The sequence below is a fragment of the Vipera berus genome (assembly GCF_964194415.1).
Source record: "Vipera berus genome assembly, chromosome: 2".
In the NCBI taxonomy this organism is placed as follows: domain Eukaryota; kingdom Metazoa; phylum Chordata; class Lepidosauria; order Squamata; family Viperidae; genus Vipera; species Vipera berus.
The window spans coordinates 256,796,052-256,809,997 of NC_138203.1; the positions used below are offsets into that span (position 1 = coordinate 256,796,052).

General features: G+C 36.3%; 1 protein-coding gene across 1 annotated transcript in view; it reads left to right on the forward strand.

Annotated features, from left to right (window-relative positions):
• PRICKLE2 (prickle planar cell polarity protein 2) overlaps positions 1 to 13,946 on the forward strand; it is a gene marked incomplete at its 3' end in the record, with an annotated part of 372,656 nt that overhangs the window by 284,752 nt on the left and 73,958 nt on the right. The window contains exon 4 of the mRNA XM_081316996.1: positions 11,902 to 12,015. Coding sequence (XP_081173122.1) covers positions 11,902 to 12,015 — 114 coding nt within the window. The remainder of the gene's footprint in view (positions 1 to 11,901; positions 12,016 to 13,946) is intronic.

The following is a 13,946-nucleotide window of genomic DNA, read 5'->3' on the forward strand; positions in this document are numbered from 1 at the left end:
GTTTCACAAGGTTGTTAACTGCTTCCTATAAAATTATTATTTATATCATACATTTCATTGGCTGATGGTTGTATCTTATAAAAGGTTTTCCATTTTTCAATTTTCCCACTTCATTATTTGACAGATGAAATCTATGGAATTGCGCTTGTACCTCAGATGATGATGCTTGTCTCTTAATGTTTGCAGTACCAGCATAAGATTATGTTTCAAAATGATATCCTGGAGCTGATTCCTAGAAGCACATTTTACCACCTCAAAATTTTTCCTGTCTTTATTGTCTGTACATTACGCTCCCCTGGGTGTCATCTCTGAGGAATATAAGATTGAAATGGTTGCTGCGGATCTAACTAAACTTTAGTGTCAGTAAAATGACTTGCATTTTGCTGGAGCCATTTTGAATTTCTTACTTTAAAATGACACCGTTGATCATATTATACAGAGTAGAGTCAAAATATCAGTGAAATGCTCTGCTTGGCAATTACTCTCTTTTTCTCTAATTTCTAAGGAGGGTTTTGTGCTCTGAACCAAAGCTGAACACCGCATGATTACATATCTTTTAAGAAATTATAAAACTCTGTTGATGAGTATCAGAGCATGGATCTTTCAAGACATTTAATAATCTGCTGGACTCAACTTTGATCTTGCCCTTGCTTTTACAGTGTGAGTAAATTTAAGTCTCACACTCAATATCATGTAAGAGGCAATCTTATTGTTTCTTCTAAAGGAAGCCCAATAAAACTTATTTTGTGTAACTGAGCAGAAGACTATGTTAATTAAAAGATACCAAAATGATTATGATTTAGCTATTACATTCACCTTTCTTCAAGGAACACTGGGGGTTTATCTGAGTTACCATTTTAATCTCTATAATAATGGTCCTCTGAGGTACATTTTGGGGGGGCGGGGGTGACAGAGTGATTTACTGAAAGACATCTGGGAGGGAAGTTATTGAGGGTAGACATAAACATGGTTCTGTCCAATCCTAGACTTTCTTATTCACTTACTTGCTTATTTACTATACTGTTGTTTATTGCACACTCCTTTTTTCTCCTCTTTTCCTCACAACAACCCTATGAAGTGGGTTGGGCTGACTGGTCCAATGTCACCCAAGCAGTTTTCCGAGGCAGGACTGGAACTCATGGTCTCCTGGCTTCTAGTCTGGTGCCTTAACCAAATTGGTCTAACCTTAACCCTAATAATGATACAACACTGGTTCCTTTTCTCCTGATCAGATTCTGCTTTTTCAGTCTTATTTGTGCACACGTATTGGAGAAAATAGCAGTCATATTTCTCTAGAATGAATCACCAGAATGATGAAAAACCTGTGGCATCAGTCATAAGAGGAGCCAGATGCTTTATCCATGTAATTGAGCTCATTATAAAGATCCTGCGTATGTTTAAATCCATGTTTTTGGGAGTCAGTGATAGACAGAAATGGCAAAACCAAATCTCTGAGGAGCTGTCATCGTAAATTCTGCCCTCATAACAGACAGGAGAGTGGCTTATAGTGTCATATATGTGACCATGCATGACAGCAATTACAGATAATTGCACTTGTGCACTGTCAAGCTTTGTATAATGTGTGTCAATTACTGGGCCAGCTAGATGGGTCAGTAAAGAGCAATGATTTTTATTGCTATAATTGGAAGCATTTAAGGCATGTTTGGCTTTGTCTGGGTTCTAGTTATAGGTTCATTATATTCCATTCTGGTTCCATCTCCTTGCAAAATCTAGTTTTCTTTTGGAGCATCTAGTTTTTGGACAAACATGGAAAATTAGACACATTTTTCCATATTTATGCCCATAATTATATCATTCCCATTTCTCTATGCTGGTTTTGGCATCCTGAAAGGAAGATTTATAATGGTTAGATGTAGAGCATCATCCATGGAGAATAAGGTAAGAAGTAGAACATTTTCCACGGAGATTAACATACTGTAGCCAGAATAGAACCTGCACTGAACAAAATGGGCTAACCCACTGTTAAATTAGCCAGTGTCATAAATTTTCTTTAATTGTGTAGTAACCATGCCAAATATAATGAACCAGAAGCAAATCAGGTAACAACCAATTGTGTGCTGAATTTGAAAGCCTCTGAGTGTGTAGGATGAACATTGAGTCGATAAATTTGGAAAAACTACCACTATGTTTCTACTGAAGTAACTTATGAAAGTTTACATTCTGTGGAAGATGACTATGATGTTCTAATCAATGTTGCTTGTTTGCACCACATCTTTATGACAGTGTTGCATTCTGAGGCAGTGTCTGAATCATATGAGTGGATCCAGTGAACTGACTTACTTCTAAAATAAAACAGATACAGCATGTCCTAAACAATACGTCAAGATCACAAGAATAAAATTGGCTGTCTATATAGGATAGGCTCAGTCTTACATTGGCTTTGTCCAGTCGTAGCTTCACTAAGCAAAATCTCAAGAGATCCTTACTAAATACTTTTTGGGGGAGAAGTTGGAGGGGGGAGTGGCTTTGTTGAGTAATGGGGGTGCATTTCCATTCCAGAAAGTACATTAGAGTCCCTGACATCAGTACATTGTCTTCAGACCCACAACAGTTCAAGGGTACCTATTCCAATTTAATTTTTAAAGATTTGATGCAATGAGATGAATCAGTTAAATACCCTCCAGTTCACATCACACACCTGAGCTTCACATAGCTGTTACAGGAAATTTTGCATGATTTGTGTTATTCCAGCTTCCGCATAATCATATTTAGAATTGTAGTATAAGCAGAATGTGATTTCAGGCTGGTTTTAGTAATAAAGACCAGAGACGGCTATCTTTGCATAAGCCAAGAGCCTGGCTAGGAAAGCATGGGAATAAATATTTTAAAATGCTAAAATATGTATGGGAAAGTTGCACTTTTCAAGACACTTACACATTTTAGATTTTTCTGGATGCTACATCTGTCAGTTGGCTCCTCATACGCACCTGGCTGGCCATGGTGAAGTGGATAGATTAGTCTAGCGCAATAATTCTTTGCTGATGGATGCCATTTCTCAGAGAAATGGTTGGAACGTTTATTTTTTAAAAATCATTTTATTAAACTTTCAAGAGAGAGAGAGAAAGAAAGAAAATGAACAAATATAAAAGGGCTAGAATTTCTAGAGTCTCCAAGCTTTTTTAAAAAATTTACAATATGTTTATTAAATATTTTTGACAAAGGAAAAAAGACAAGGAAAGAGGAGGAAAAAAGATAAATATAAAATATAAAGGGAATAAAAAGGGAATTTACAAGGATCACGGAATTAAATTAGATGGTTAGGTAAGAAAATATTTCATTAGTTGGCTTCAGATAACTGAATATTGTATCATTTTTAAAAAATGCATGCCATTATTATATTCTAGTTGGTTTGTACATTTCAAAAGCAAATCAACACAATATATCTCACAAAGTAATTTCTGTCCAATCAGTAACATAAGTATCCTTATTTAATAGCTTATTAAGAGTTAAACTATTAAGATCACATTAAGAAAATTTCAGATGTGATACAAGCTCATATATGGAATTATAATCCCAGAAATGATTTCCAAGTTGAATTAAATTCTGTGCCAGATTTACTTTTTAAACACAAAGTTATTTTAGACATCTAGGTGAACTCCCACTACTTAATTAGCTGTTCTTTTACATGCCTTCCAATAAAAAGCCTTGCAGCTTTTAAACATTTAGAAAGCTAGTTTGGTATTCTTTATGGGAATAAAAGGTTTAGTAATATTTAACTTAAAAATAGAAGGCTGAAAAGAGAACTCCATCTTGTAGAAATTGTTTCATTTTATTATAAATCATTTTCCAAAAGTGTTGAGCTTGATAATGTTGCCACCAAAGATGGAAAACTAATCGAACCTGATCTTTATATTTCTAGCAATTTTTTTTAAAAAATGAACTCTCTATTAGTGGGGTAATATATCAGCAGCAAAACAGTTTTGTCTAAGTATAACATTTGGTATAAATTTAATGTTTTTCCATTGAAATCCTCCAATGCTGCATATCAATTACTGTGTCTAAATTCTATATCCATTTCCCAAAGCTTTTAAAGAAAGTCTTCCAAGATTTTAGTTCTCACTAAGGAACATACAACTGTCTTTTAAAACTTGAAAAAAAAATCTAAAAAGGAAAAAAAAATCAGCAGAAGTAAAATACCAAATATGACTGATAGATAAGTATATGCATTACAAGCTACTGTAATTCTTTCTCTCAAATCCTTTGAATAAAATTGGCTCAAGTTGAAAGAGAATTTCCCTGGTTGCTTCATTTATAAAGCTTCCTCCCCCAGCTCATTCCCCCCCCCCATTATGCTTGAAGGAACTGTTAATTCCTAACATGCTTATTGCCTTCTTACTGCCAGTACCTTTATTTAACTCCTTACTGTTTGAACTGCTTTTCTCTGTGGTAAAATGAAAAATCAGTACTTTTTGGGGGGGAAAGATTCGTATTTATATAAACCCCCCCACCTTTGCTTTGTCTTGTTTTCCTCTGACCAATTTCTGAAATCCTTAGTTGCATGATTCTCCAAGATTTTGTTTCATGCAAGACTAGACCTGCTTTAGCAATTCTCTTCATTGCTTCCAACATTTTAAATTCTACCATATAAAGCATTTACATTATATCAATAGCTGTGTTTAATTTCACATTTATATCCAATGGCCTTCACTATGAATAACATTCCGTACTGCTCCACAATTTCATAACAATTGTCTACAAAACACAGACACAGAAACTCTTTTTCTCTAAGTTTTAAGAAATATCCCAGCTCTTCTTTTTTTTCAATTGTCAATCGGCTTTTCATTATTTATAATTAACATTTTGAGAGAGGAAAACATTTTACAAAGATTATGGAGAACGCAGCCAAATTCAGTGCGCTGTATGCTGAATTTGTTCAAACCACACTCCGTTTCCTCTGCCATTTGCTCATTCACTTTGGCAGCAATGGCAGCTACCTACAAAACAGGACATGGCAAATAGGGGAAACAATGTGGAGTGATGTTCCCATGTTCATTGTAGTACGTTGATAATTGAATCTACTTCTTTAATTTTTATTTAACTAACCATCTATTGACTTATGATGGTGTGATTCATGAATATCTAATTATTGGCTACCCTTTATAAGAGACATGCTGAAGTGTGGACATATTTCAATACTGGATTATTAGCATTACTAGCAGCTAGGGCTATGCCAATGCCAGATGGAACTATAGCATTTTGTATATGGGGTCCTTGGTGCACTCTGAGTTTGGTAGTTTCCTTGCAGACATTTCATTACCAAACTAGGTAACATTATCAGTGCTTATGATGATATTATCACCATATATTCTATACCAGACATGTCAAACTCACGATGTCATGTGATGTCACGAGATGTATCAGGACCGTTTTGGCATTGCTGGCAATGGGGTGGGTGTGGCTTCCAGGTGACGTGTCTGGCCCAGAGGCCGGCAATTTGACACCCCTCTTCTATACAATTTTGTATACATTTCTGCCAGCATATATCCATCCCCAAGTTATACTGGATAATAGATAAGACTATTTTATTCAGTTTTCAACAATTACCTTAAATCTCATCAGGACTGCTCTTTCTCTTATACTAGTTAATGTCTTCCAGTCTGGAGAAGCAAAAATTTGTAGATAGCACAAAATGTCCACCAGGCAGGACATCAGTGCAGGTCTAAATTGTTGATGGTCTGGGTATGAGCCAAAACTGGAATCTAGATAAAATACAGGCAATCCCCAGGTTAAGAATCAGTTTTGTTCCTAAGTCTGTTCAACCTGAATTTGTATGTACTGTAAATCAGAACCCATACTTATGTATGGACTATAAGTCAGAACTCGTACTTATGAATAGACTTCCATATACAGTAAATTTGTTCAATAAAATAAATAATAAATAAATATCATTCTGAGAGAGAAATGTGAATGCATTTGGGTAATCCATGTGCAAAAGACGGTGGCAAGATTTATTTATCCCAAGTGATGTAAGAACTTAGTATGAGAGAATTTAACATATCATAACTTATCTTCTGGGTATTGTCTTTTAACGATGCATTCATTTTCACAGTTAAGAAAAAGTTATGTCAGATGATTCTGAGGCTGATAAAAATCAAAGCCTCCAAAAATTATTTAATGGGAGGCTTGAAAGATTTATCTTCATAATAAGGAAATGGAATCACCCAGGAAGCCTGGGCAGGTAATTGTATGTCAGGGGGGAAATCTGTAATAGGCAACAACTGAGTTTACCTGAGTGGATATTTATGGGAAAGGATACAGTTTTTCTTAACGATCTGTAGTTCATTTTAGGTGATGAAATACAGGTCAGGACCTGTTTTCTTTATGAAGTTCTCTTTTGTCAGGTTACGTTTTCCCAACTCATTTGCCCATGCCTGTAGAGCTATTTTTTCCCAGACTGTTGAGAGATAGTTCCAACACACTTCTAGAAAACTTTCCAGTGGGAAGTTAAAATAATTCTACAGTGTGTTGTTGTTGTTTTTGTAGAGGCCAAGAAACAAATACTCATTGTGATAACCCGATTGCCTTTCAAACGTGTTGTCTTCTCTTGCCAATTGTTCACTGTCTTTATAGATATATAAGCCAAGTATAAATTAGGTGTGTAAAGTTAGCTGCTTGCTATCTTTGTGGATGACAATGAGAGCAACTTTCAGTCTATCAGATGTGTTGACAACCTTGTTAGATTCTTCCTTGGACTGGATTGTGGACTGCAGGAGAGATGTAAGTAGGTAAAAGGTCACTACAGTTATGAGGAGTAGCTATTTTAATTTTACCACTTGGTGTCCCTTCCTGGAAAAATACGATTCAACCATTAATTATTCAAATACCACTCTTCCAATTTGAATATTGTAATACACATCACTTAAGTTTGCCCTTGAAGAAATCTCAGAAATAGTAACGGTAGGAAAAGGGGGCAGCTGAATTTCTGTCAGATGTTTTCTAGCAGGAGCATATAACTGACATTCTTGCTTTAGTTGTCCATATCAAGGTCCTTGTTGTTATATCTAACTCCTCACATGGTGTGAGATCTGCTTTCCTGAAAGTATCCTAAGATACTTTCATATCTTAGGGCCTCCAATCTTCGTTTATTATAGTTGCTGACTCAGAAAGAAGATCAGCTGGAATCTACTGGAGAAGGATCATCTTATGGATGAAGCTTTGTGAAGCTCCCTTGCACTTGAAATTTGGACTGTTCAAAAATAAATATTTTAGGGACAAATACTATGATGCTCATGGGAACCAATTTGCCCATAAACACTTCTCTTTTTAAAAAGAGTTGTTTTTTTATTGAAAAGTTTTATAAAAGTTACAATATTATCCCATCCCCAAACCCCTCCCCCACTTCCCAAAGCTGGTTACAGGGTTACAAATATATAATAATCATAATCTAACTAACATTAATCAACTATATAAATAACCAAATACATAATACACTTTAACGCCTATAACATAATTACAAACTTTAAAATATATATATATATATATATATATATATATATATATATATATATATATATATATATATATATATATATATATATATATATATATATATATATATATATATATATATATATATGTTTTCTGAGGTTTTCGCGGGTGTTCGTATGTGGATCTTTGGTTATTCGGGTTTTTCCCCGCGTAGAACTAAAGGTGTAGGGGCGACGTTTCGACGGAATCCCATCCGTCATCATCAGGCTGGTGGCTTCTGCTTCCTTCTTCTGGGAGAAGCATGTGGCTCCAGAAGAAGGAAGCAGAAGCCACCAGCCTGATGATGACGGATGGGATTCCGTCGAAACGTCGCCCCTACACCTTTAGTTCTACACGGGGAAAAACCCGAATAACCAAAGATCCATATATATATATATATATATATATATATATATATATATATATATATATATATATATATATATATATATATATTTAAATTATAACCATCTAAAATTTACTCATAAGCGAAATGGAACTTTTTAGTCCCATATTTTTTCTGAATATAATCTATCCATCTTCTCCAGACCGAAATGTATCTTTCTTGTGAATAATCCTTCAAGTAAGCAGAAATCTTAGCCATTTCTGCTAAATTTGACACTTTAAGCATCCACTCCTCTATAATAGGCAGACAGTCCTTCTTCCAATATTGCCCTACCAATAACCTCGCAGCTGTTATCAAATTCAACATCAAATTAATTTCTTTAGTATCACAATCTGTGATAACACCCAATAAAAATAATTGTGGAGTAAACTTTATCTTTCTCCTAAAAATCTTTTGAATGTTCCACCAAATTTTAATCCAAAAAGATTTTATATTTCTACAGGTCCACCAAATATGAAAATAAGTAGCATCCAAACTACCACATCTCCAACATTTGGGCTGTAAATTAGAATACATACAAGAAAACTTTTTAGGATCCAAATGCCATCTATAAAACATTTTATAAAAATTTTCTCTTAAATTTGGGGCTTGAGTAAATTTTACATTTCTAACCCAAATTACCTCCCACACATCCAATGGGATTGGTTCTTGAATATTTTGAGCCCACTTTACCATACAATCCTTTACCAACTCCGTTTCCGAGTCCAATTCTATTAAAGCATTATAAATTCTCTTTATATGCGCTCGAGTTTGATCTTTGATCTGTTTTACCAAATTTTCATCCATCAGTGTCAAACCAACCTTCTGATCTAACTTCCACCTAGCTTGCAATTGAGTATACTGAAACCAAGACTGTACAATATTTTCTTGCTTTAACTCTTTAAAAAAAGAGTTTTAAATTAAAAAAAAAACAATAAATGGGAAGCTAGCACCACCAGCTTCTGGCTTTATCTTTGGACCCAAGAATATCCTTAGGCCTCTTGTGTGTGAATGGCTGGCTGGCTGGCTGGCTGGCTGGATGGATGGATGGATGGATGGATGAGTTAGGTATCTGCAATCCAGTGATTTGCTTTGAAATGTAGTCATTTTTCAGAAGTAGGTAGCAAGGGTGCACCCTCAAAGCTAAAGAAACTGGCAAAAAACAGCCAAAGGCTTTTTTTTCTGAATGTGTTCCATCAACCATGGAAGCTATTTTTTGAAAATACATTCCCCTTTTAGTTGTTTTGTGAGAACATCACAACTACTCTGAAAATTCTTCACGTGTGAGCCATCAGATGCAAAATCAAGCCTAAGGTGTTGAGACGGCTATATTAAGAAACTTAATTTCTTCTTTCCCCAACTTCAGGTTTTACAAAATCAGTGAACATTTTATCTTGCCTGATTATTATGCATGTATTAAATCCAGACAGTCTTAGAGAGTGTGGATCCACTGCAATCACAAATAACATGTCCCACTGATTTCAGTTTGTCTTCTCCAAGTATGAATGATCCTGGATCAAGTTTAGGATTTCTTTGGAGGAGATTGTTCTCTCGTGTTTAATGTTAAGTCGTGGGCTCCGGTGAGCAGGAACGATAACACAAGACAGAGTACAGGGAAACTCATTCTTTTATTCTTGCTGGAACTGTACTGGGGCTTGGGCCGCACCCAGCCACAATATATAGCCTAGTCCCTAGGTGGCAGCCAATAGGTTTGAACCCACGCTTGCCGCCTGGGGCCGACCAATTGCAGTACCGGAGACAGCCTGTCTGGGTTGCTGGAGAGCCGTTAGCTCCTTCAGCAACGCACGTGGTATAATACCACAAGCCCAATACATAACAGTTAACATCCGCACTTCTTTCAGTTTTAAAAACTATAGTTATTTATCTACTTTTTGACATATATTATTTAATATGTACATATATTGTAATTAAAATTCTAATATGGATAGTGGATGTTTCAGTACCTGGAGACAGCAGAACAAGAGACAAAGAAGAAAATCACAAAGTATAAAGTCCTGCAAATAGAAACAGAAAGACGGTGGCAGAATAAAGATATTACAGTAAAATCAATAAAACATAAAGATAACAGATGGCAAGTGTGATGAAGCGAGAGGGTTTTACTCTCTCTTGTCAAAGGCCTGGTGAAGATTGTCTGTCTGTCTACAATGGCCTTAGGTGTCTTGCAACCAGATTGTAAAAGTACTAATGATTTAGGCACAGTTTAAAAGATTATAAGCTTCTGTTGTTGAAATGTTCATGGGGATGAGGATCTCACAGTTTCAAGAAATAATTGTTACACTTCCACATTTTTAAGAACTGGTTATTATGTTAATACTGTAGATATAGAAAGATATGTCTATCAAGACAGAACATTCTGCAGTAATCATCCTAATTGAGGTGAAAGATTTAACTTGGATTGCCAGTTAGAGATATTTGGTGGTGTCAAATTTTGAGCTTCAAGATTTGAGGTCCATGGCCTTCCCACAAGAGGCTGGCCCTCAGTTGTAGAATTAGCAATCCTTTTTTTTTTCATGCAGCATCAGAGCAAGATCAATGAATACTATTCAACAATGGCAGGAGACCACTGATGTATCTTACCAGTATCTCACATTCACTTGTTCATTCAGAAAATGCATACCAATTAAACTCTCCTTGATGGACAAGGTACAGTAGGCTGTGGAAAAAACCCCTTGGAACACGCTCAGAGGTGATTTTTGATGGACTAGAAAATGGGACTTCACACTTCTCTCCAGCTTTTTAATAGGCAATGGTGGCTTTTTTCAACTGAATTATTTCCATCCTTAACATCATTCATACAATGTTAATAGCCATTCAGTAAGCAGTCAGGTTAGATCTCAGGATGTTGCCATGACAAGGCAAAATTCTTGGTTAAAAACATTTTGATATATTTGGAGACATTCCTGTACAATTTTTATTTTTGCATTCCAGATCTCTTCTAGCGATCACAACTTTTCAACTTTTAGCATCTGGCCACTAACGTATCCTGTAACAGCTTTACTCCCTGTTCATATTTTCGGTTGTCCTCACATCAGAATAGGAGGGAGAACAGATTATTCTAAATCGTAGGGGTTTTGTTTTTTTTACTATAGTTTGGTAAAAAAACAAAACCCTAATAAAACTTAAGTTCACATAATGTTCTAAGCCAGTTTCCAAAACACAGTGGGTTACGGTACAGTGTGCCAAAATGAAGAAAACTATATCCTGACTTGTGAAATGAAATATAACATCCACATAGCTAAGTACTAGACCAGAAGCATACCGAGAGTGGGACGGTCCGTTCCGCAAGATGGTGGGTACGGCATTGTAGTTAAGACTTCTTTTACGTGTGCATCAGATAACACTGTACTGTTGTTTGGGATCTTTAGCTACAGCAGTAGAATAAACGGGAGCTGTCTGTACATCATAAATGCACGTATTATAAATGGAATTTCCTGGGACCTGGTCTCGCTGCACTGCTTAGTCTGTTGCACTTTTCATGATGGTCTTTAATTACATACTCTGGGACTTAAAGAGAACTTTCAGTCTTCCGACAGATTTTATCTACTGATTATTTTCACAAATTGTTATAGAAAAGGCCTTCAGGGCTGCAGTGTAGGTGGAGGCTCAGTTACCCAGTCATAGATTGGATGCCAAGGAGAAGCGTCTTAACCTATGCTTACAAAGGCAGGTGCTGACACTTCCATCTCGCCAAGGGAAACATGCTCACATTCTGGAGACTAACCGAGAAGACGGTAAAGAAACAATCTTGGCTCGTTAGACAGAAAACAGCCAGTGTTTTTCTCTCGCTTTGACCCTTACGTCAAACAAATTTCCACTTCTGTCAAATGGGCTTCCTCGTAAGGAAGGTTGCCTATCTCTGTGCACGTGTGTGTATGTGTGTATTGCATGCATCTCCAGCTGTTGAATAATTACTGCTGCTGAGAATATTTGGTTTCTTGTTATAAGCAAATATGTCCCAAACCAAAATCCAAGACATTGTACTGCAGCCCTCTTTTTCTGACATTTAGGTTCATCAGTACTACAGCTGTCTACCAGAAGACAAAGTACCCTATGTCAACAGCCCTGGAGAGAAAGCCCGTATCAAACAGCTTCTGCACCAGCTGCCTCCACATGACAATGAGGTAAGTCATTCAGTAATCACCAAAGAAATATTGGAGTGCACCTTAGCAGGCCATTGTTCTGATGTTTGAGTTGTGCGTACCAGCCAACTAGCCAGCTAGCTGAGTCTTTGGCAGAGGATTTGTTAAAGGTTTATTTCGTGAAACCCTTGGCGTTTTTGGGTGGGGTGTTAAAAAAAATATAGAAGTTCCCGCTCTCTATAGCTGCTTTTAGTTAGACAAAAAGGCCTCAAATCCTCACGTTTCGGTCACAAATGCATGTTTATTTTGTGCCTCTTTGGATTGTTGTATAAATAGTTCATGCTTTAGCTTTACATGTGTTGTATTTCAATCCCTGTCCAGTTCATAAATAAATTCTATTAATTTTAATAAAACTTTGAAAATCTAAAGGTGCTATCTTAGCTACATGAAGTAGTGTGCGCTCTTAGGAAAGCATTTTTAAAGTAAGCATAGTTTACAGCTTCTGAAATAAGAAGTTGGCGAAGAATCTGCAACTTTTGGAATGAGGCTCAGTAGAGATACTGAGTTGAGGCTGATGCTAATGGGATACTTCTGTATTATAAGAAATAGCATATTTGTTGTGGGCCCCGACCCCTGAGCCTGTCCTACCCAATCAATATTTCCTCAGGTTTTCTAAAAGATTTCACGGGATCAGTTAGCCTATTCTACTACTACAGTTGCTAGACTTTCACTTTTCTTACTTTTGTATTGAGGGAAAAAACATTTATACCAACAGTCATGTTATTCATTCTAGTTGTATATGGCTTCACCCTCAGGACACACTAAAACAGGCGGTTTGTGCTATTTCTGCAACACACAACTGTGAGTGCCAGTGCAAAGAAAGGGCCAAAAGACATAACAATAAGTGGGTGAGGAAATGCAGAGCAATTTTAATGGAAATAAAAACTTGTTTGGGAAGTTGGTGGTGCCTCCAGCGGGAGGGAATTTAATTAAAAATAAAAAGGATAAACTCATTTGGGGTCAAACCTAAATGTAGGAAAGCTGGAAGGAATATTTTATTTTTGTATGGGAATGATGAATAGTAGAAATTAAATGAATGTCATAAAAATGATGGGTGGGGACCCATAAATACTGTTAGCATGTTGAAATGCTGGGTGGGGTATTCTGGAAACAATTAAAAGTCCACACATCTTCAAGTTGCTAACGTTGGAAAAACACTGAAAATATGGTAAGGTGGTGCAGTTAGAGAAAGGGTTGCACATCTACAACGGATGAGATTGGCCCATGGAGTGGCAGTGCAATTTGTTTAATGTGTTTGCAGGATGCATCTCTGCCTGAAGAATAGAAGATAAGTGATGAGTGCTCCCCCAATATAAAAGAAAGCCTAGCAAGAATGAATACAGAATAGCCAAGGATTTTTGCTTGTCTGGGAAAGTGCTTGACAGATTGAAAATTTACCACAGATACACAGAGCAAAATGTCAGAAGTGCATTGAGGCTTTGGCAGAGCATGCGCCGACCAGAGTTTTTCTCTTTAGTAGGTCATAGAAAAACGTGAATATAAAACAGCAGGCTTATTTGTTGATTTAGAAAAAACATGTTTGCTGAAGTGAAGAGGCTTGAATTAAGGAGTTATTTTGGATAAATACAGAGTTGAAGATGGTTGCTGGATGCTGTAAGAATGGGATTGTATACGATGAAAATAAAGCATATGTAAAAAATAAAATGCTCAGTGGTTTGGCTTGTCTGAGGTCTTCTTTAGTAATTTTTGGAATGCTTGTGCTGATGCCTTGGTCAGAATTTATATACTATATATTTTTATGCAGATATTGTTGGCTGAGACCTCACAGGATTGCCAGGGATAACAGGAAGGGGATTTGTGTATGCACATATGTATCTAATTGCATATTTCTCTAGGTGGCAATATGGGATTTTTTCTCAGCAGCAGATAAAGAAGCATTTTTCCCCCTAAAA